The sequence below is a fragment of the Epinephelus lanceolatus genome, chromosome 23 (assembly GCF_041903045.1).
Source record: "Epinephelus lanceolatus isolate andai-2023 chromosome 23, ASM4190304v1, whole genome shotgun sequence".
NCBI classification, from domain to species: domain Eukaryota; kingdom Metazoa; phylum Chordata; class Actinopteri; order Perciformes; family Serranidae; genus Epinephelus; species Epinephelus lanceolatus.
In genome coordinates this window covers 12708147-12730001 of record NC_135756.1, presented here as the reverse complement: position 1 = coordinate 12730001, position 21855 = coordinate 12708147, and the positions used below count along the sequence as shown (strand labels likewise).

General features: G+C 39.9%; 1 protein-coding gene across 1 annotated transcript in view; it reads left to right on the top strand.

Moving 5' to 3' along the window:
* dcn (decorin) overlaps window positions 1–21855 on the top strand; it is a 28956-nt gene that overhangs the window by 5185 nt on the left and 1916 nt on the right. The window contains exons 2-7 of the mRNA XM_033615069.2: window positions 4525–4757; window positions 12505–12617; window positions 14321–14534; window positions 16597–16710; window positions 17110–17203; window positions 19818–19956. Coding sequence (XP_033470960.1) covers window positions 4544–4757; window positions 12505–12617; window positions 14321–14534; window positions 16597–16710; window positions 17110–17203; window positions 19818–19956 — 888 coding nt within the window. The 5' untranslated portion in view covers window positions 4525–4543. The remainder of the gene's footprint in view (window positions 1–4524; window positions 4758–12504; window positions 12618–14320; window positions 14535–16596; window positions 16711–17109; window positions 17204–19817; window positions 19957–21855) is intronic.

The window sequence follows — 21855 nt, the reverse complement described above, 5'->3', positions numbered from 1 at the left end:
TCTCATGCATCATCCTCAGAGGCTCATACCTGCTGTGAAAGGCATTGAATTTCAACTTTTTAAGAAAAGATTGCATTTTGACCACAATTCCTTGTTCTGTTTTGAATTTAAAGTGACCCCCGTGTTCGCAGAGAGCCGTCGGTTGCCCACTATGTACACACACAGCAATAAATCTCCACAATGTACAGCCCTCATCTCCAAATCCAAAATCCCCTGGCCCAAAAATATTGATACCAATTATAGTTTATTGTGCAGCTGTGGTTACAAATTGTTAGTTAATGTACCCAACAATAATTCCTGACAATCCCTTATATCCCTTTTTCCTGGTAGTGTTTCAAAATCTTGTTTCAGTCTCATCATCAACAACTCCTGGGCCTGATTATGACTCACAAAGTAGCAGTAATTCTTGTCTTTGCAGTAATGCTGCAGACATTAAATGCCCATAGAGCTTAGTTTAAGTTCACTCTCTTCTTCTTCTTCCTTTTGCCCGTCTGGCTCACATTAAAGCTGCTGAAGAGTTTATGGACAAAGGTTGATGGATTGATGGCAGGACACATGAAGGGCCATTTGAAATCCTGCACCAATGCACATGTGCATGTACATACGTTTATGTGCTAGTGGTCATGGGTCAAAGCGGGGAGATAAGGCTCAGTAATCGGCAGTGAAAGTTGTGTTATTTTGTGCACATTGCTGTGCCTTTAAACAGAGCTGGTACACTTTGCTTTGAAGATAAATCTGAATGTTTCAGCCTGCAAGATGTGCCAGATGTGAGGAGTTCACAACACTAGTACCTCCTGTGAAAAGTGATAAACTGACTTTCAAATACTTTCCAGTATTGGCGATTAACGTATCATACTACGAGATGAATGCATCTGGCATCCAAGCAGGATAAAACACACCATCAAAGGCATCTACAAGCACTTTTTAACCCAGGAGTGCTTTGCATCCCTAAATCCAAAATGACGGCAGAACAGTTCTGCCAAGTCTGCAGACAAGGTTTTTGTTGGATTGAGCTTTTTGCTGCGCTTAGATAAGAGAACTTGACACAGCCAAGTTTACTCAGTCTGTCGAAGACTGGAACAAAGTGTACTCTGGATCTACTGTATGTTCAGACTCTTTGTCTCAACGCCTCCCACTACAGTACGTACTCCATGTTTCCAAGCGAGACAAAATGGCAAAAGTTTTGCACGGAAAACTGCATCTACACATAAAACATGGTCTTACACAATTCCAGGCTCTAAGTGCCGACTTATGAAATCACCCCTTTTGAATGTTTTTCAGGTTTTTCCACTTCGTAGCGACAGAACGAGTGAAAAAGAAACTAAGAGACAGAGCCATTCCATCCAACACAATTCCCTTCTGAATGGAAGTGATTTCAAGCTTGGTCGTACTGTATGCAAGCACTGTAACCACTGGACTGGAGCTGTACAGTGTGTCAAAGTGGTGGCTGTTTTGTGGACAGGCACTATAATTACTGCTTGTGTTGAGAGTCCCTCTGAGCCATGATCCCGTGACCTGACGTAACCCTAACCTGGATTTACACTAGCATCAGCACATCTCTTTCTCTTGCTTTCTCTCACTTTTTTAAACATTTAAACCTTTTTCATTCACTATTTTTACTCGCACTTGCAGAATGTACAATTTAAAGGTGTACATACAACATGTGCACTTGCTTTAATGCATTTAAAAACACAATTTATTGCTTTTTTTACACCTTAAAACATGCAAATGTACACTCAAATGACAGAAAAAGAAAAAAAAATTACATCACATAAGCATCAAACACATACACACAGACCATATAAACCAGCCCAGAGTCACTTTCAACTTTGGCCAACTTGTGGTTTTGGGTCAGTTTCATCATCCTGGTCAAGATGTTCAGGTCAAGGTCCGCTACAGACCAGCTACTCCCAAATCATTTGTTAGCAGCCGCGGCTCCAATCCGCCCTTCAATTATTGTGGCACCAAGAGGGAAGGAGCAACTTTTGGCTATACGCATGACAAGCAGATTGCTGGGTCTTTGAGACTCTGTGTGTGTGTGTGTGTGTGTGTGTGTGTGTGTGTGTGTTGCTGTGTATAAGGTCAGGGAGTTTTGTGGATCTCCACTGTTTGAGTATGAGAGAGTGCGTGGATGTGTCAACTGGTTTGTGGTTGTGTTTAGAAATAGAAGACAGCATAAGGAAGCAGGATTCTCCCAGTGACTCCACGAGTACAGTTGATGCGTCCTCCTTAAAATACTTTAATGGCAAACAAATGATACTGTGATTTATTACTTTTGAATAGAAAATATAGCACAGTGGTGTACAGAGTGGCAGCTGTGAAATTTCCCACGATGCATCCCCTATGTAACACTAAAGGCTGACACAGATGTTCCTTGTGCATTAGTCAATGTTTCATTGTCTTTGCAAAAGCAAATTACATAGGCACATTGTATTATGGAATTTAGCTCAGTGGACCAACGACAAAACATATGAACACTGTTATAGTACAGTGATTTCCGAACAGGGGTACTTCTCCAGTTGTAGGGGGAAGGTGAAAAGGTTGTTGACTAGTTTGAAAAAAAAAATACAATTTTGAAAAATGTACCTGTAGTCACCTGTTGTGATTGAGAGTGTTTTAAAATGACCATATAGAAAGCAAAAAAAAGCTAATGCCAAAGCTAAAATTAATACACTGTACAAATAGTTACAAAAATAATGGGTAAATGGTTAAAACAGATAATTACAAGTAGACTAATAGATACATTGTTGGATTGGTTAGCTAAAGATTGAGTATGGTGACTAAATGGTAACTAAAATGAATGGACAAATGTTCAAATAGCTAGCTAAAAGTAAGAGATATGGTTGAAATAGTTAACCAAAAGTAACAGATAACTGGTTAGAATAGTGAAACGTAATGGATAAATGGGTGAAATAACTAGCTAAAAGTAACAGAAAAATGGTCAAAATTGTTTGCTAAAATTTAGGGATAAATGGTTAAAAAATAGCTAGTTAAAAGTAACGTACAGTATAAATGGTTGAAATAGTTAGCTAAAAGAGATGGATGGTTGAAATAGCTAAAATTTACAGATAATTGGTTGTAATAGTTAGCTAAAAGCAACAGATAAATGTTTAAAATAGCTAGCTAAAAGTAACAGATAACTGGTTACAATAGTTAGCTAAAAGTGACAGATGGTAAAAATAGTTAGCTTAAATTAAGAGATAAATTAATGAAATAGTTAACCAAATGTAATGGATAACCAGTTACAATAGTTAGTTAAAACAACAGATAATTGGATGAAATAGTTAGCTAAAAGCAACAGATAAATGGTTAAAATAGCTAGCTTAAAGTAACAGATAATTGCATGAAATAGCTAGCTTAAAGTAACAGATAACTGGTTACAATAGTTAGCTAAAAGCAACAGATAAATGGTTAAAATAGCTAGCTTAAAGTAACAGATAACTGGTTACAATAGTTAGCTAAAAGCAACAGATAATTGGATGAAATAGCTAGCTTAAAGTAACAGATAACTGGTTACAATAGTTAGCTAAAAGTAACAGATAATTGAATGAAATAGCTAGCTTAAAGTAACAGATAGCTGGTTACAATAGTTTGCTAAAAGCAACAGATAATTGGATGAAATAGTTAGCTAAAAGTGACAGATAGATGGTAAAAATAGTTAGCTTAAATTAAGAGATAAATGATTTAACCAAAAGTAACGGATAACCAGTTACAATAGTTAGCTAAAAGCAACAGATAATTGGATGAAATAGTAAGCTAAAAGTATAGGATAAATGGTTAAAACACCTAAAAGTAGCCTAATGGATTCATTCTTAAATAAAAATGGATGAATGGTGACTAAATGGTAACTAAAATTAATTGATAAATGGCTGAAATAGTTAGCTAAAAGTAATGATTGATGATTGAAACACAGTAATATTAGATATCTAATGGTAGCTTAATGGACAAATGGTTAATAGTTAAAATAAGCTGTTTAAATAGTGAGCTAAAAGTAATAATAAATGGTCGGAACCTCTAGCTTTTGCCATTCCAATGCAAATGGTAAGAATGTAAACTGGCCGTAATGTTGACAATGGTTTCTATTCCTAAACATAATCATTAAGCACCCCTGGGACTTGTCCCTTCTTGACTGAATAACGTCGTGTCATTTTATCATTTTTCTTACACTGACCCCAGCTTTATCACCTTTCACCTTCTGCCTAAAACTGACCAGTTAAATAGCTTATTTGGCCAACCTCATTAAATTGTTACACCCAAGTGTTTAACCCTGTAGCCTTTAGCTCTCCACCTCTCACCTTTGCCCTTTGCTTCTCTAGACTTCAATCAATGTCTCTTGTTTGTGTCTTTCTCTCATTGCGTCCTTCTCCCTGCCCTGTGAAAATCAACCTACTTTCCTCCTCAATATCACAGTGAAGGAGAAACGAGCAGTTAAACAGAAAATGGTAGTTTCAAAACTAATCATAGACAGACTATTTTGAAAGTGTATCCACCCAAACCTTTGAACTGTGTCTTCTCGTCCTCCAGGCTTCCTGCTAGCAGCACCATGAGGTCAGCCTGTCTCTCTTTGCTCCTGGTCACGGCCTGCTGGGCTCTGCCCTTCCGCCAGTCCGGCTTCCTAGACTTCATGATGGAGGATGAGGCAGGATCGGGTTTGCCTGAAGATAAAATAGATGTAAGCTTCCATCCCATGCCTGATGGACCCAAGTGCCCCTTCAGATGCCAATGCCACCTGCGAGTGATCCAGTGCTCTGACCTCGGTAAGAGAAGACATCTTCCATCAATGGTTCATACAGTTGTGTATAATTCAACATGTTCTCACTCCCAACTTGTCAAATGTGGCAGCTTGGTCAGTGGCCCTACTCTGCAAACTATGATGCTCTAGGTCAGTTGGGTACCACTCTAGTATCAGTTTTGGATGCTAAGGGATGCCGTGACAATCTCTGCTTGTTACATGCATAGTGTATTTTCAAAATAAACGCCTGTGTACACAGGAAATGCATTTTGTCACCAAAATGAACTCAGGTTAAGGCAATAAGACTTCTCACTAAGGTTTAGAAAAATATGGCGCGGGTTACATGACTTTAGCTTGTTAATGATTATGTGACACATGTAACATAACACATATGTAATGTAGTTTGAAAAAACTCAGCGTTTCACACAAACAGTTGTCACTTAGGTAAATTTAATACATAGTTTATATTGTGAAATGGTCATGTTTAGGCAACAAAACTACAAAAAAATCAGGTATTGGCTTAAAATAAGTGTTTGTTACATAACGTTGCGCAAATATGTCAGGTTATGACATGAGAGCCCAACAACTATACGTAAATCTGTAACATTATGTTAAAACAGTGGTGACTGTTGGTACGTAGTTGCTAAACGTTACGTAAACAGCACATTCTCATTCCCAACTCATTAAATATCTTTGTCTATCCATCTATTGGGCGGGCGATACCAACACAGAAAGGAACCTTTTGAAGCAATGTTTTATGTTGCATCAGCTTGTAACGGCACCATAACTACGCAATATGAATGGTGTATTTTGAAAAAGACTGTATGCATCTATGAAGTGACTTTTGAAAAGACACAATTCATGTAACAAGCGTAAATGGACACACCATCCCATAACGTCAACAACAGACGCAGTAGGTAACCTAGCACGTCATATTTAGACCTGAAAGTCCACTGACAAAGCGGCATTATTTGACGAGTTGGGACAAAAAAGTGTTAGTCAAAACAACACTGACTTGTGGTTTCACATGTCTCTCTTGGGTGAAAGTCCGTTAATGTTTGCTCAATCCACCTCCCCTTCCTTGCCAACCGGAATCAGGTACCTATGGCCACTGTGCAAGCTGCTAATTTTGACGTCCTTGGAACAAGCTGTAATCCATGGTCATCATCACCATCGGTTATCATGGTTGATTGTACAGATGCTGTACATAGCCAGTAATTCCTACAGTTACTTCAAACTAAATGTAACAAGCTTCTTGTTCACATCCATTTTCTTCATCAGCTCCATTTGGTGTTCTGGCCTGGATTTTTAAACAGATGAGCTCACTTTGATGGATAAGATGAGGTCAGATGGGTGTCTGCAGTAGTTTTACTGTATTTTTATTGTGCTGAGTGATTTTACTGGTTGTTAAGAAAAAAGTCCCTGACTTTACTAACCGTCTCCACCGTCCACCCAAACCCACTGGGTCATTCCAGGGGTATGTTATGTTACACATTATTGCAAAGTCTTCCAGAGAACATGACACCGGTGTCGACACCTTAAATGCTCACAGATGCTGTGAGCCTTATGTCACTTCCTGTTACAATTACATTACTTGCTCTTTCTGGCCAAACTGTTTGTCAAGCAGTGGTGAAGATTAAAGGTTAGATTAATCATATGAAAGTCCTGGACAAAACTTCCAAATCTCAACGTAAAGCTTGCTCACCAAGGTTTGGAAGACCCCAATTACTTTATCGGCTTTTAATTCAGCACAGTCACAACAATTTACTTGGCTGTCGACTTCATTGTTTGGAGCGGATCCACTCTGTTTGTCTAATCTGATGTATAGCATATACAGCCACTTGAGTCATCTCACAAACCTTGTCACAGAAAAGTCCCTGACCTCATTTATTCTTCTAGACTGCGCAGTTGGGTTTGATAGTTTTTTGGCTCTGCTTTTATTTGGAAAGGATGGGGCACAAGCTTCAAGGAGGCAGATGAAGGAGTGGGGGGAGTGACACAGATGGACAAACTGGGAGGATGAAATAAAAAGAGGAGCAGACAGACAAAACCACTTTGGTTTTTGTAAGCTTAACAGGACCGGGGTTGAGCGTTTCGCAGATTCAGGATGTAGTATAAGCACAAGCAGAGCACGCAGACAGGCAGGTGGCTCGACAGTCAGAACGACAGACAGTTGGAGAGAGTGATGTTCAGGAAAAGACCGGTTCCATTACATCAGTCCTCCAGCCGGGGCCCCAGTCAGCAGCGGCACTTTCCCCAGAGAGGCAGCTCCATGGCTGGATTCACAACTCCTGCATCAGCACTGTTGGCCCCACGCCTCCATCTGTTCTCCAGACCTGCTGGCCTGCACGCAAACACACACACTCGCACGTTGAGACACACACAGGATTGATACTAATATGTATATATGTGGGCACACACACAGGCCCGGGCATGAAAGAAGAGTCTGCTCACCATCCTGAAGCACCCTGTCGTTTTTGTAGATGTGGATTTTTCTCCCTGCAGCTGGTGGGATGACAGCTAAAATATTCAGGAGAGGAAAATTCAGCACAGGGTTCAAATGAGTTGTGATTATATTTGCCAACTCTGTCAGAGTTTCTTACACAGCGGCCTTTTGTTCCTACAAGTACTACGATTAAATGCACAATCAGCAGCTCCTCTAACTGAAACATTATTTTTATAGATAGTGATTGTATAAGGTGTGTAGCTGGCAGGTGCACACATCATATCTACCCACACTTTCGAACTGACTTACCAAAAACTCCAAGCTTACTCACATCCCATGAGGCAATCAGGCCTTTGATGATGCAGCCAGATCAACTTTGTGCCCGACCACAGCACCAGACAACGAGAGGACATTACATAAACACTGTCATTAATACTTGGAAGTGCTCAAAATGAGTCCAGTCCAATCCAAAGCAATCATACGCTTCATATCCCAATCACTTTGCTTTAAACTGGAGTGATTAATAGTGACTGTAATATTTTGGGGGGGCAAGACTTCGAGCCCTGTTTGTCTTGTTCACTTCCTGCCAAGTGGCTATCAGCTGAAAAGTGAGATGCTGACCCAAACATGTCATTCAAATAGTTTATTTGCACTTGTCAGTTTGTGTTATTATCACCATCACACTGATTACAGCGCTAATCGTTTTGCTTCATACGACCCACCAAAAGATAACTTTCTTTGTATGAGACTTCCCCTTTGTCGTACCAGAGGGAGTATTACAACCAGGCGGGTCTTGGTTTTGGTTCTTAATTTTAAAAAATGCAGCAATTATCTCTTTTTTTAATGCTAGCAACCTTATATTTAAATTAATCTGAAGCATAATAAGTTTGTTTTTACGTATTTTAAGAAACCCTGGGGTATAATCAACAGCTCATTTGTGTTTTCCACCAATTCTTCCCCAGATTTCCTGTTACAGGAAGCAATTTTGGAGCCATGTTTGTCACAAGATCATTTAGTTTACTGTGAAACTGTTGTGAAGAGTGTGTTCTTGCATCAGGAAATGCAGTAAATTGGATGTAAGAGGGCAAAAATCTGGGTGAAAAATTGGTTGTAAAACATTTTTCTTTAAAGGTCCAGTGCGTAGGAATTTGGGAGGATAAATGGAACATAATATAATGTTTTCTTTAGTGTATAATCACCTGAAAATAAGTACTCTAGTTTGTATTTACTTAGGTTTGGAGTCCTCATCTAAAGAGATCATCATGTTGCACCGCCATGTTTGGTTGGTGCACTGGCTCTAGATAGGGCCGTTCTTGTTAGTTTGCAGCCCCTCCGCAACAAGCAGTGTTAAAATAAAATGTTGGTAAAGATTCTCAGTCATCCAGATCATGGTAATCATAAGTGCTAATATCGTAGGCAACTGGACTTGCTTGCGTTTCTTGAAGACGTTTCGCCTCTCATCCAAGAAGCTTCTTCAGTTCTAAATGACTGGTACGAAGTTGCAGGCTTTAAACCCTGTGCAGGTGGGAACCCTTGCAGAGTCATAGGGGTCACGTGAGCTCTTAGTTTCAGAGTCGTTAAGGTCACCATGTGAGTCGTTGACCCACCTGGCCACCAAGTAATGCAAGCAAGTCCAGTTGTGTACGATATTAGCACTTACGATGTTAAGTGAAACTGCTTTGTTCAGTGTTTTTCCTGGTTTAAATCAACGGATCCATTTTTTTGGAGAGGACGAAACCTCTGCAAATAATTCAGCTCATGGTAAAAACCTCCTGAACGTATGGATCCTAAGTTATCAGAGCAAAAAGCTGAGCGCACATTAGCACGTGCTGAGCTAGCAGCTCATCTCCGACATGCCAAGTAGTGTCAGAGAAACACTAAATAAAGTAGTTTCACATTACATATCAGTGTTTTTACTGGTCTAAATTATTGAGTCCATTTGTTTTGGAGACTTTCATGGATAATTCATCTCCTGGTGAAAACCTCCTGAACATCTGGATCACAAAAAAGAGGTTAGCTCACATTAGCAGGTGCTGAGCTAGTGGCCTGTCTGCGAAGTGCCAAATAGCATAAAAGAGAGTCTGATTTTTACTGTGAAACTACTTTATTCAGTGGTTCAGCCGTTTTTTAATCACCCAGTCTGTCAGATTTGGAGAGGAAAAATTCTAACAGGGAGAAGTTTCAGCTGGTTGCAATCTGCAGTCCTCACTGCTAGATGCCTCTAAATCTTACACACTGGACCTTTAAACAATGAATGAGTGTGAATGTGTAAAAACTGAAACAATTACCCATAAACCCTTAAAAGGGCATTACAGCATTTACTTTTGCATTTTCATAAAGCTGGGGTGGTTGCAATACACACATTTTTAAAAGTGCATTGAAACTGATGCAGCAAATGTTGAGGTAGTCTGACTTTTATAGATGAAAGTTAAGAAAGAATGTGTGTGCAAGTATAGAGGTGTACCGCGTGGTGCTGCAATGATGGTGGCAACCACAAACAGCTGTGATGGTTTGTGGGTCATTCACTGCTGAGTTGGAAAAGCTGACAGAGGAGCAAACCTAGCTGGAGGCAATGTTTGGGTGAGCCGAACAGACGTCGTCGTCACCAAGCTTTTAGGACAGAATGTGTGCAGGCGTACGTATGCGGACTGGAGATGCAGAATGTAAGCTTCTTTGTTAAACAGTTTATTCTACGCCTCTTCCTCTGAAATGTAAACTGCCCATTATGAATCTCAGTGTATTTTTTGGGTTACCACGGATGCAGAGGAGCTTACACTATGACTCCCAGCTGTCTTCGCTCATGTTTTTTAAAAGCAAGTCCACTCAACCAGTGAGTCTGCTCACTGCAGATGCCATTTTCTGTGTCACATTAGCCATTACGTGCCATGATAAAGACCCAGCAAAGGGATTCAGGGTGAGCTCAGTGTCCAGGTATGCAGTCACTTACTTTCTCTGAAAGGAAATTTGTTTAAGGTCCATTTCCACCATGTGCGCCCCAGAGCACATCAAACACTTATTTGGTCCCTTTGGAATGTCACTATAAACCCAATCTGCCCTATGTCCCTATCATTGAGACTTTATGGAGCATGTGTGTTAACAAAGCAGACTTTGTTATTTCAGAGTGTCACTACTGTGAACTTACTTTCTCTCGCCTGTTTATTCAGCCTTGATTTGCCATCATAACAGTTCTCAAGAGCTTGATGCCTCTGAAATCTTGGTTTCACAGCACTGAATATATTTATAACTTCATTAGCAACAAAGAGTTTAAATACAGAAAAAAAACGTCCTTAGTTACTATTGGTTTGCATAAAAACAAAAAAAACAACAACTGTCATCAGATTTTGACCCAGATGCTGCTGAACTCTAATTGGTGCACAGGAAATATGTGACATCATCTTTTTTTAGCTGAGCCCTGCCCTCGTCAAAGTGGTGTTGACACAATATGAGAGTTTTACAAAACGATTTTCATGGCCAAAAGAATTCATAAGGGCAATATAGCAATATCTACAGAAAATTAGAAATTTTGCTTAACTTTATATATTGTGCATTTTGTCTCTTTCTTCTCTCTTTGGTTTATGACTTACACTTAATATTCGAATGTGGGCAAGTAGAGAGGAAGTGGAGACAAAGTGACAATGGGAAAAAATGGAAATGATTTAAGAGGTACTGGATTATGTACACAATATTACCATTTGTATTATAAACATGATAGGATATTTTATTTATTAAAAAACAAAAACAAATACACCGCTACTTCAAACCCAGTCCTCAGGAACAGCGCTGGGCTTTGAAGCCAAAAAGGATGTAGATGCAGTCTTGCAGACAACTCACTTTACAACATGACATTCCTGCCCTGAACATCTTCTCCTAACCCGAACAATAGTGTGTCTGCATCCGTAGCTAGACGGACATAGTGGCCAATCCATGGAATTACAACTTCCAGATCCGTCATGTGATGCCTTGGCCCCAAAAAAGACTTTTTCCCATAGACGTACATTGTGAAAGAGATGTTTGTAAATCAGAAGATTATTATTTTCAGCTTCCTTGTGCAAGCGCTCAAATAGCCCTTATTTAAATCATGTCCTAAAAGCTGTAAAATTCATTAATAGCCGAATGCGGAGTTATGTCCTACTGTCATTCATGTGAGAGAGCCTGAGACCAGCAGCTGAGAACTGAGTTCTGTTCGGGTCTGATTTTCAAGACCCGCTCCCAAACCAGAATATACCGTAACTGTGCTACCACCCACACATATAACCAATTCCTTCCACAACCCAACCCGCCAATACAAGATCTTCAGCCCAACTAAAGTCAAAGGCAGCACAACTAAAGTCATAATTTTGGGACATATTATACATGTGAAACTGGAAATATATACTATAAAGCACTAAGGTCATTCGAGAAATACAATTTAAATGAATTATGACGTTATGATATTGAGCAGCACATCTCCACAGTTAATGTGCATGAGTACACCTGACTTAAGGCTCATTTTCCAGCTGGAGCAGAAGACAGAGCCAAGTAGCATTAGAGGGTTAAAATGTTAAAACATGGAATTAAATTATTATTATTCTCGTTCTTTTTGAAATATACTTATCATCCAGCACCTGCAAGCCGACCTGCAAGCTCTTTTTTTCACCCATAAGTGACCCTGGAAATAAAATTAAGACATAGTCCCACCCTTGATTCAGCTTTTTATTTGTGCATTACCCGCTGGGTACCCAACCATGTGTAGGACTCTGGCTGGGAGGAGGGGTAAAAAGAAACACTAGTACGCTTGCTCTATGAGCCCATGGATGCAGAAGATCGGGGTAGTTTTATACTTGGAATTATAACTTTTTTGGCTTCATGCACCACTGTACAAATTTCAAAGAAATTATTGAGGGCCTTGCCTCCAATGCTATCCAGTTCTAATACATCCATGCTTTGAAGTAATGAGGTGAGGACATAAACACCAATACAAAAACATCTTAAACTAAATCCCCAAAACTGTTCCAACTTCAGCAAAGGATTTTGTGTTTGAGAAAATGGGTTTTCAGGGCCTTTAACAAGAGACCTGATTTATATCTCTTCAGTATCTAGTTTAAACCCCACAATTGACGGAAACTGACCATCAAACACTCTAACCATGGTCATAGAGACAAGTAGGTAACCATTTTGTATCCATTTCCTGTTGAGGTCAGAGTGTGGTTACCCAGGACTGTCATCACCTCACCTCAAACTCACTTTCCCATTATCCATCATTTTGATAGATGTATTACTTTTGCATGCTTCTAACCTTCATACCCTACGTCTGATTGAACAGTGTCTCATAAAAATTCCCCGTCAGGTCTGAAGGCTGTTCCTGGAGACATCCCAGACGACACCACCCTGCTGGACCTGCAGAACAACAAGATCACTGAGATCAAGGAGAATGACTTCAAGAACCTCAAAGGCCTGCATGTAAGACACATTTCACTCCATCTGCAGAGCTTCATGTCTGTGTATTATTACGAATGTTATGTAATGTGTTGTTGCGTAACTGTAACACCAACTGCAACCCTTCTTCAACATGAACCTCGGCGAGCCTTTTTGGGGAAACATCTTGTTTTTAAATGATTTGTTGCTTATTAGGTTGTTTCTAGTTTGTTCCCAGCTCGTTTCTTATTAACTAACTCATTACTCATTCTAAAACCATGGACCCTGCGTAGACTCCCATCCCAAAACCCTCTTCCACATATCCTCCACTCCCCCAGTCCCCAGGTGCATGGAAACTATTCACCCGAAGGCCTTACACCATCACGCATTCAAACTCCTTTAGCTTTCTTGTTTGCAATAAATACCTCTGTCTGACGGCCAGAGCTGTTTCCACTGTAATGTAACTGGCCTCTCAAGGGAGTGGACCGCATACTTCACATAACCTCATGTCTGCTTTACATGAGAGTGGAACAGCAGGAGTGAGAGTCCTCTGAAAATGCATTAGGGATAACTCCAGAATAGACTTGAACTTGGCCCTCCATCTTGACAGCACAGGCACCTGCATGGCTGAAACAGCTGCTGAGCTCAGTGTCCTGTTTTCATAGAAACTCATCTGGAAAGTACAGATTTTTAACTGTCCCGTGGTGCGTTTTGTAGCAGGAAATGTTTCTGAGTGGAAGAAAAAACAGTGAAAGCCACCACACTGTAAAGTTTCGAATAAAGTTCAAATTCCATAGCAAAAGATTTTTAGACACTGATGTGAATTTAAACAAGAACAGACATAAACAGACTAGCACAAACTGTGGTGGAGATGGTGGTCAAAGCTCTACTTCAACATGCAGCAAGAATGAAATCATATTTAAAGGTCCAGCGTGTAAAATTTAGGGGGATTTAGTGGCATCTAGTGGTGAGAACTGCAGATTACAACCAGCTGAAGCTTCCCCTGGTGAGAAATCCTTCAGTCTTCACTGTTCAGGAGGTTTTTAGCAGCAGCCGAATTAAGCTGTTTGGCACATTGCAGATGGCCTGCTTGCCCAGCACCTGAAAATGTCTGCTCTGATAACTTAGTGTGTGCTCACCTTATTTCTGATCCTGACGTTCAGGAGAGTTTTAGCAGAAGCCGAATTATCCACAGAGGTCTCCTCTTCTCCTAAACGAACCCAGTCCCAGTGACTCAAATCAGTAAAAACACTGAATAAAGCAGTTTCATGCTACAAAAGAATGTTACTTCACCAAAGCTATTTGACGTGTCGGAGATAACCTAGCTCCAGCTAATGTGTGCTCACCTTTTTTCTCTGATAACTTAAGAACCTGAGGTTTAGGAAGTTTTAACGGAAAAGCCGAATTATCAAAACCTGTGTTCTTCTGAAACTCTTGTCGCAAGGAACTGCTAACTAATGTGCCCAATGCGAAAATGCGAATGTCCCTATCTAGAGCCAGTGTTTAGTTTGTCCATTCTGGGCTACTGTCAAAACATGAGGATGCAACATGGTGATCTCTATAGACAAGGACCCGCTCCCTGTGTAGATATAACAGCTCATTTTAAGATAACAAAACGACAATTCTTATTTTCAGGTGAACAAAACTTCTTATCGTATTACATTATGTTTCTGCCAATATATCCACCAAGTCCTACATACTGGATCTTTAATGTTTGTATCTTATCCCCCTGGTATTCTTCCTTAAAGGCTCTGATCCTTGTGAACAACAAAATCACCATCATCCACGCCAAGGCCCTCAGCCCTCTGACCAAGCTGCAGCGTCTCTACCTGTCTAAGAACATGCTGAAGGACGTGCCCGCCAACATGCCCAAGAGCCTGCAGGAGCTGCGCATCCACGAGAACGAGATCACCAAGATCAAGAAGGCCTCCTTCCAGGGCATGGGCCACATGATCGTCATGGGTATGACAATAAAAACACTCTCTGACTCCCTTAAAAATGCAGATGTTTATTTGGATAGCACCAGCGGTTTCAAGAGGTATGAGGTGTATTTTTCAGCAGTAGGTCACATCTCCGGATGTGTGTCCGTGACTTTGCGGATGGCTGCAGAGTTCTGCTGGAGTGATAAAAATATTTACCCAAAGTTAAACTGGTGTTTAAATTTAATGTTTCCACAGTCTGTGCTGAATTTTCTATTACTATCATGAAAAACAAGATTCTCTTCTAGCGTTTGTTCAGTGTTGATCAAAGTGCTGCAGAAATAAATTGAAATACACCTCTAGGTACAGTCAGAGGTGGGAGTAAGTTACACATGTGCAAGTCATGAGCAAGTCTTAACCCTCAAGTCTCAAGCAAGTACCAAGTTTCTGTGGAAAGAATCAAGTTAGTCAAGTTGAGTCCTTGTTAAAAGGCAAGCAATCCATAAGTGAAGTCATGAAATTCTGATGATCTGAGCCAATAAGCTAATATGTTAGCTAAAAAGATACGTTTGTACCTTTCTTTGTAGTGACAGATGAAGATGGATGTTGTGATGGTTGTGCCATAGATTTTTATAGCTGCAGACCTTGTATACTGATCTTCTCTTCTTACTATCATCATCAGAACATGATCCTTAAAACCAAATTTTATCATTTTTGGACTACCCCCCTCCGTGATAGCTGCTTGGAGCATTGGCCTCAGGCCCCCAGGCTTTGAAGCCAATTTTTGTAGTGGCCAGAAAGTATAACTACAACTTCAGAGTACATCAGGTGATGCCAGTGGGCCCAAAAACACTTCCACATAAATCAGATCGTGAAAGAGACGTCTGGAAATCAGTGGACACATATTTTTTTTAGCGTCACAACCCCGGCAAAATTGGTTGTTTTACTATCAGAATTTAATCCACTCAGTCTGATAATTATTGGAAAGTCTAGAAAAGTCTAGCAAGAATTTAATCATTGATAGTAATTCAAGTTAGTGGAGAACTGAACCAGAAGTAGCCAGGCTCGGCCGTTGGAAGTCTCCACTGCACCCAATCAACGGGCCCAATGATGCGGAAGCAGAGCTGATCATTCGTGTAACTTTATACGTTACAGTTAAATGTTTGTTGGCTTCAATGCACCACTTCGCAACTTTCATAGAAATGAATTGGATCCCGCCTCCAATACTAGCCTATATCCACTTCTCTTTATACATCGTTGGTCTCTTCTGGTCTGCTGGCCCTAGTAGGTTGCCAGGTTTTCGTGCAGACCTGAAGGCCTGAAAAGTTGCTACTCAAATCTGACTTCTGACCCCCTCCTCTGCATTCAATAGAGCTCCAAATTTACCAAAGCAAACAATGGACCCACTCGATGAGTGAAAATAAGTGCTTGGAAACACTGTGCCTCAGGTTACAGTGGTCCCTCCTCACCAGCTGTGATGGATGAAAACTGTAATTTTATTCAGTAATTTTATTTATTGTTTCAGTGAGTGTTGTGTGGGAAAGATAAATTTAATTGATTTTGATTTGGAAAGACCAGAGGGAAAATCTGCTTTATGACATTTTACTGTTGAGACAAGATTTACACATCACAGTGGGGTGGTGATGAGACTGGTATAGCCTGTTAATGCATGACTACACAGCACATGTTTTGGATTTCACAAAAGAATCAAAGATTATTTGTCCTTCATCCTCCTACCGCTGCTTTTTGCTTTACTTGTCACTTTGACAACTCATCTCTGACTTGTAAAACTTCCTGCTCCACAAATTAAAAAGTGTCATTTTGTCCTTGCTAAGCTGAAGCTCAAAGTTTGGATTCAGTCACTTAAAATGCAAAATGATAAAAGAATTGTGATCCGTGACAAATCAGGGAATCTGACGTGGAGAATGGTTGTGTTGCAGACACAAGCTATTCTCTTGCCCAAGACTTTGTTTACTCATGACTCAGCTCTGTGTTCCCGTAACACACCAGGAAAGGAATTAACTTCACAGACATGATCCAGTACTGCTGTTCTCTTTCTTTCTCTTTCTTTTTGTTTGTGTTCACAATTCATTCATTTTTTTCAGAGCTCGGGTCCAACCCTCTGAAGAGCGCTGGAATTGAGGCCAACGCTTTTGCTGACCTGAAAAGGGTCTCTTACATTCGCATCGCAGACACCAACATCACAGACATTCCCAAAGGTAGAGCTCCGATATCTATTTCCACAAATAATTTGGCTTAATCCAAGTTTTATCCAGTCAAGGTCAGCCAAAAACAACCTTCATCTATGAAAAGAATGCATGCTTGGATTTAAGTGTACAGCAAAACAATGAGCTCAGTGTGACAAAAACAATCTGTGCTGCACGGTAATTAAAAACTAGTCTATTTCAGGGTGGGAACATTTCTGGTGTATTTAGTAAAATGATACATGGAATAATCTTTTGGATTTCATAGACTTGGAAACAGCCACTCCTTGATACTTGATCTTTGCTAACTATCCATTTATACATAAAAGTGCCTTCTTAATGTAATAAAAGCTACAAAGGTACATTATTACTCAAGTCATCACTTTTGGTAATGCTTGTTTTGTGGGTTGTCAGGTCTGCCCAGCTCTCTGTCTGAGCTCCACCTGGATAGCAACAAGATCACCAAGGTGACGGCTACCAACCTCCAAGGCCTGAAGAACCTGGCCAAGTAATAAGAATTATGAATCACTCTTAACATTAACCCATATTAACCCTATCATTTTCTTTTTTGTTTAGAAGTAAAGCAAGACTATGAGCCTGTTTATACCCAGTATTAACATGCGTTCTGGTGATCTGAACACAAGTGGACAGTCGTGACACATCACCCGTCACACCTGTGTCTATCATGGGTCTCCAGCTGGCCACTTAAGATTTTGCTACACTAGAACCATGGTTCCCAACAGGTCCAGCCAAATTTCTCCTCAGTCATTAGTTCAAGGTCCACACAGTTAAATATATTCAGCATCATACTTGCGTTTGGCCATGCAGTCGAGTTAGTTTGCTGTCTCTGTTAAGGAGCTGTCCGTTACTCAATACCAGAAAACGGTATTTCAAAATAAAAGCTCTGTGCCAGAAATTCACTCTACTTCAAAATAAAGCATGGTTCATTCAGAATGGACCAGCGACCCACTTTTGGGCTGCAACCCACCAGTTGGGAACCACTGCACTGGCACGTCAAAGGGCCCCACACACAGTTATTCCATACCCTCAACAGTCACGTTGGCACAACTGGAGATATCACTGTCAGCAGAATTTAACATGTCTCCTTCCATAGGGCAAAACGGATGGTCATGCAACACTTCATCCAAATTATTGTAAAATGGACACGTTATAGTGTTAGCACTTAAACAACCACCATGTCCTGCAGTGATGTAGTCCTTGTCTGGGCTGCAGCAGGACACAGAAGATATGTGGACAAATGTGTCCTAGACCACCTTGGCTAGTGGTTTGACTGATCAGATCACATCTTGGTGGTTGTTTACCCCTGTATAATGCTGTCCACTCAAGATTGGATCACAGATGCTGCATGTTAATATGAAGTTTAAACAAGCTCTTTGTTAAACAGCAGCCACTATCGCATTAGCAATGGCAATTACAATAGCATTGTGCAGTATATTTCCCTTAATTTATTAAGATTCCCTTGAGTCATGTTTCCTGGTGACGTACACTGTATTAACTTATTATTTTTGATATTACCATTTAAATGTTTACCTGTACCGTGCTAGCACATAGCACAAATAATGAGGGATAATGTCATCAAAGTGGCTAGATACACAACTCTATCAATCTAAGGTTTACTAACATTAGCTAACATTAGCTATAAAGAAGTATGGTTGTAGCAAAAACAATACTGACACAGAATTTAGCAAGGTGCATTTCATTGTTCTCAAATTTAGCTTGTTATTTGGAGGAGCCTTGTGTTATTTGAATTTATCTGAGTTAAACCACTGTGTCTATCTAAAGTTTGCTAACATTAGCCATCATAAGCTACCAAACCAAGTTTTAGCGGGGAAAACTCCTGAGTCTATTGAAGCTGTAGCCAGTTAGCATTAGCCATCATAAGTTACTGGTTAATCCTGCTCTATCCATCTAAATTATGCTAACATTAGCTAATATTAGCATTAGCAACCATAAGTTAGGCTACTGGTTAATCCTGCTCTATCCATCTAAATTATGCTTACATTAGCTAATATTAGCATTAGCAACCATAAGCTACTGGTTATACCAGCTCTAACTGTCTAAAACATTCTAACAATAGCTAACATTAGTATTAGCCACCATGAGCTATTGGTTTAAGCAGCTCTAACCATCTTAAGTATGCTAACATTAGCATTAGCCACCATAAGCCACTGGTTATACTGACTACATAAGTTTGCAGTGGGACAAATTGTTGGCAAGAGGAAAGTCTATGTAGCAAGTTGTGTTTTATTGCTAATGAATTTAGCCTTTTATTAGGAAGACTGCCTTTTTTCACCTTCAGGAGTTAGCCTACATGGTCTCCCCTTTGGAAACATGAGATGCATCTCTTATTCTGTTAAGTTCTTCATGCTGTACTGTGTTTTCATTCTCTGGTTTGACGTGTAGTAGATATACTTTGGTATTACCATTTAAAGGATTAACTGTATAAAAAAAACCATCTAACCTAAACAGTAGTTTTTAGATAATCAAAATAAGTGGTTTGCTTATAAAGTGTGGACACACTGTATTTATAAGATTACTGCTCAGATTGAGCCGAAGATGGCATACCAAACCAGAACAAAGACGGCTTTGATGCATAATGAGTGGAGTATGTTGGAGAGGATGTGAGCAAAGGATGGTTTTTATTTTCCACCCACACATAATTAAGAAATAGACTGGGAAAGTACTGGCCTTAATGGCAGGTGTGGATTCTTTTCTGTATCCTCATTTCCTCAGATCTTTTTTTTTTTTTTTTTTGTACTACATGATTGGCGAATGTGAATTTTGGCAGCCGGAGAGAAACACTGATGTCAACATCTTGGTTTCTCTGCTCATGCAATTTAAATGCTCATGTTCCTTGCTCCTTTACATATTTGCATATTTCCATGTCTCATGCTTGCTGAGACATGGAAATATGCAAATATGTAAAGGAGCAAGGAACATGAGCATTTAAATTGCATGCTCATGCAATTTAAATGCTCATGTTCCTTGCTCCTTTACATATTTGCATGAGCAAGGAACATGAGCATTTAAATGCTCATGTTCCTTGCTCCTTTACATATTTGCATATTTCCATGTCTCATGCTTGCTGATTTTTCCTGCAGGCTGGGTCTGAGCTACAATGAGATCAGCTCTGTGGAAAATGGCACTCTGGCTAATGTCCCCCACCTGAGAGAGCTGCACCTCGACAACAACGCTCTGACCAGCGTTCCCGCTGGCCTACCTGACCACAAGTACATCCAGGTACATATTGGTTTTATTAACATTATAATTACAGCTCTCTGTCCCAGCGTCATTAATGCAGGTTTGAATGCCCTGAAGGAATTATTAGTGCAACCATTTAGTTCCAGCACATTAACCCTGCTTGAGCATTATAGTTATGAGTCTCATTCTCTTATGTTCAAACAAACAGTTCATTTTCTCTGATCTCAATCATACTGGAAAAGTTTACTTTGTCGCATTCTTTGCGTTTGGTGTGTTTAGGTTCACGCTGCCCGATTACAAGTCAACCAAGGCTTCCATAACAAAAGTCACATGGATTCATTTAGATTGTTTATTGAGAAGTGTGTTGGTAGCCTGTCATACAATAATGTTACAGATTTTGGCAGCAGGGGGGAGTGTAAACAGACCTGATTCAAGACCCTTTAACTTTAGTGTGGCCTCAGTTTATTTAATCATTCATTTGGCTTCCCAAGGCTGAGTAACTGAGTCCCCAGAAACCCTTTATGGGGTAATTTGTTGGAGTTGGTGGGGATTATATGTTCACTCTGAGTGAACCGCAGCGCTGTACACCTGTCAGCCATTTTTTAGCTGGTATATGCGCACAATTTGTGCTGACATGTTTGAGCAAAATAACTGGTTGTTGTCTTCAATTAATAACAATTATAGTATAGTTCTGAATTAATTGCAATTGTCCTTCAGAGTTAGAAATTGTCACATTCTGTTCAACAAAAAGCATCATGGTCTTTGAAAATAAACACTACATTAACACTTTAGTTGGGTATGTTAACAGGACCATGCCATATAACAATTAGTGAATGATTATGCTAGAAAATATTACGGGCAGGTCAACTAGGTGGGGACAAAAAGTGACAAAGCACACAGAAACATTGTGTGAAATAGTCCACCTTCCACCTTCTCTCTGTTGCTCTCTGTCATTCTCTCTCAAACACACAAACACACACACACACCTTGGACTGTAATGCATAAAGTTTTTGGTTCGTGGGTTGGGGGGTTGATTATCACGTATTTTTCACATCCAATGCATCTTTTGTTATTTTATATCCATTCCTGACGCTACCTAATATTACAGCTAGTTTGGCGTTCACTTCCTGCAAAAATACCTCCACTGTAGTTTGGGCATTCTTGACAAAAGTCTCTCATCTTTTCTTCTTCATGATCAATTTCTGTGTGCACACAGCCCTGCAGTCTCGGTCTCCCCTTTGATGGGGATTTGTAGGGCTTTTTTATAGATGCTAATTACTAGCTAATCAACTGGCAAGGGCTTTAAACTTACAAGGACAATGGGATTCATTGTTATTATTAGAGCGCAGGTGCGAACAATTCTGCAGTTTAAGATTGTCATGAATCTGATGTAGACTCGTATGACCTTTGATATGAAAACATTTAAAAAGAAACTAACTAAAATAACGGTGAATGAGGCCCATTGTTCTCAAAAGCCATAACAACTAAATCTATGGGAAGAAAAGTTTGGAGGAAAAGCTCCCAACAAGCTGATGTGCTAAATTTAAGTTTGTCCCCGTACAGACTGGGTCACTGCGGTAGAAGTAACGAGATATAGCAAAAGCGGCAGGGAATATTGGTATATAAATACTAACACTTTCAAATTTGGGATGTTTTTTAAGAAAACAAAAGAATATAAAACTTTAAAAAAGAACGATGACATCACAATAATAATAGTGATGGTCAAGTCTCCCCTAAGAGACTACAACATGCTCATTTAATGTAGGAATTACAAACCAAAGGGACTTAATGAGGTGCTTTTTTCATGTTTTCATACCTTTTTTAATATATTTTTAGGTCATTTTGTTTATTGTCTTCTGTCCTTTGCATGTTCTATTGTACATAATGGCCATTGTAGTTCATTAAGACCTGTGTAGTTTGGTGTTTTTGGACATAGCG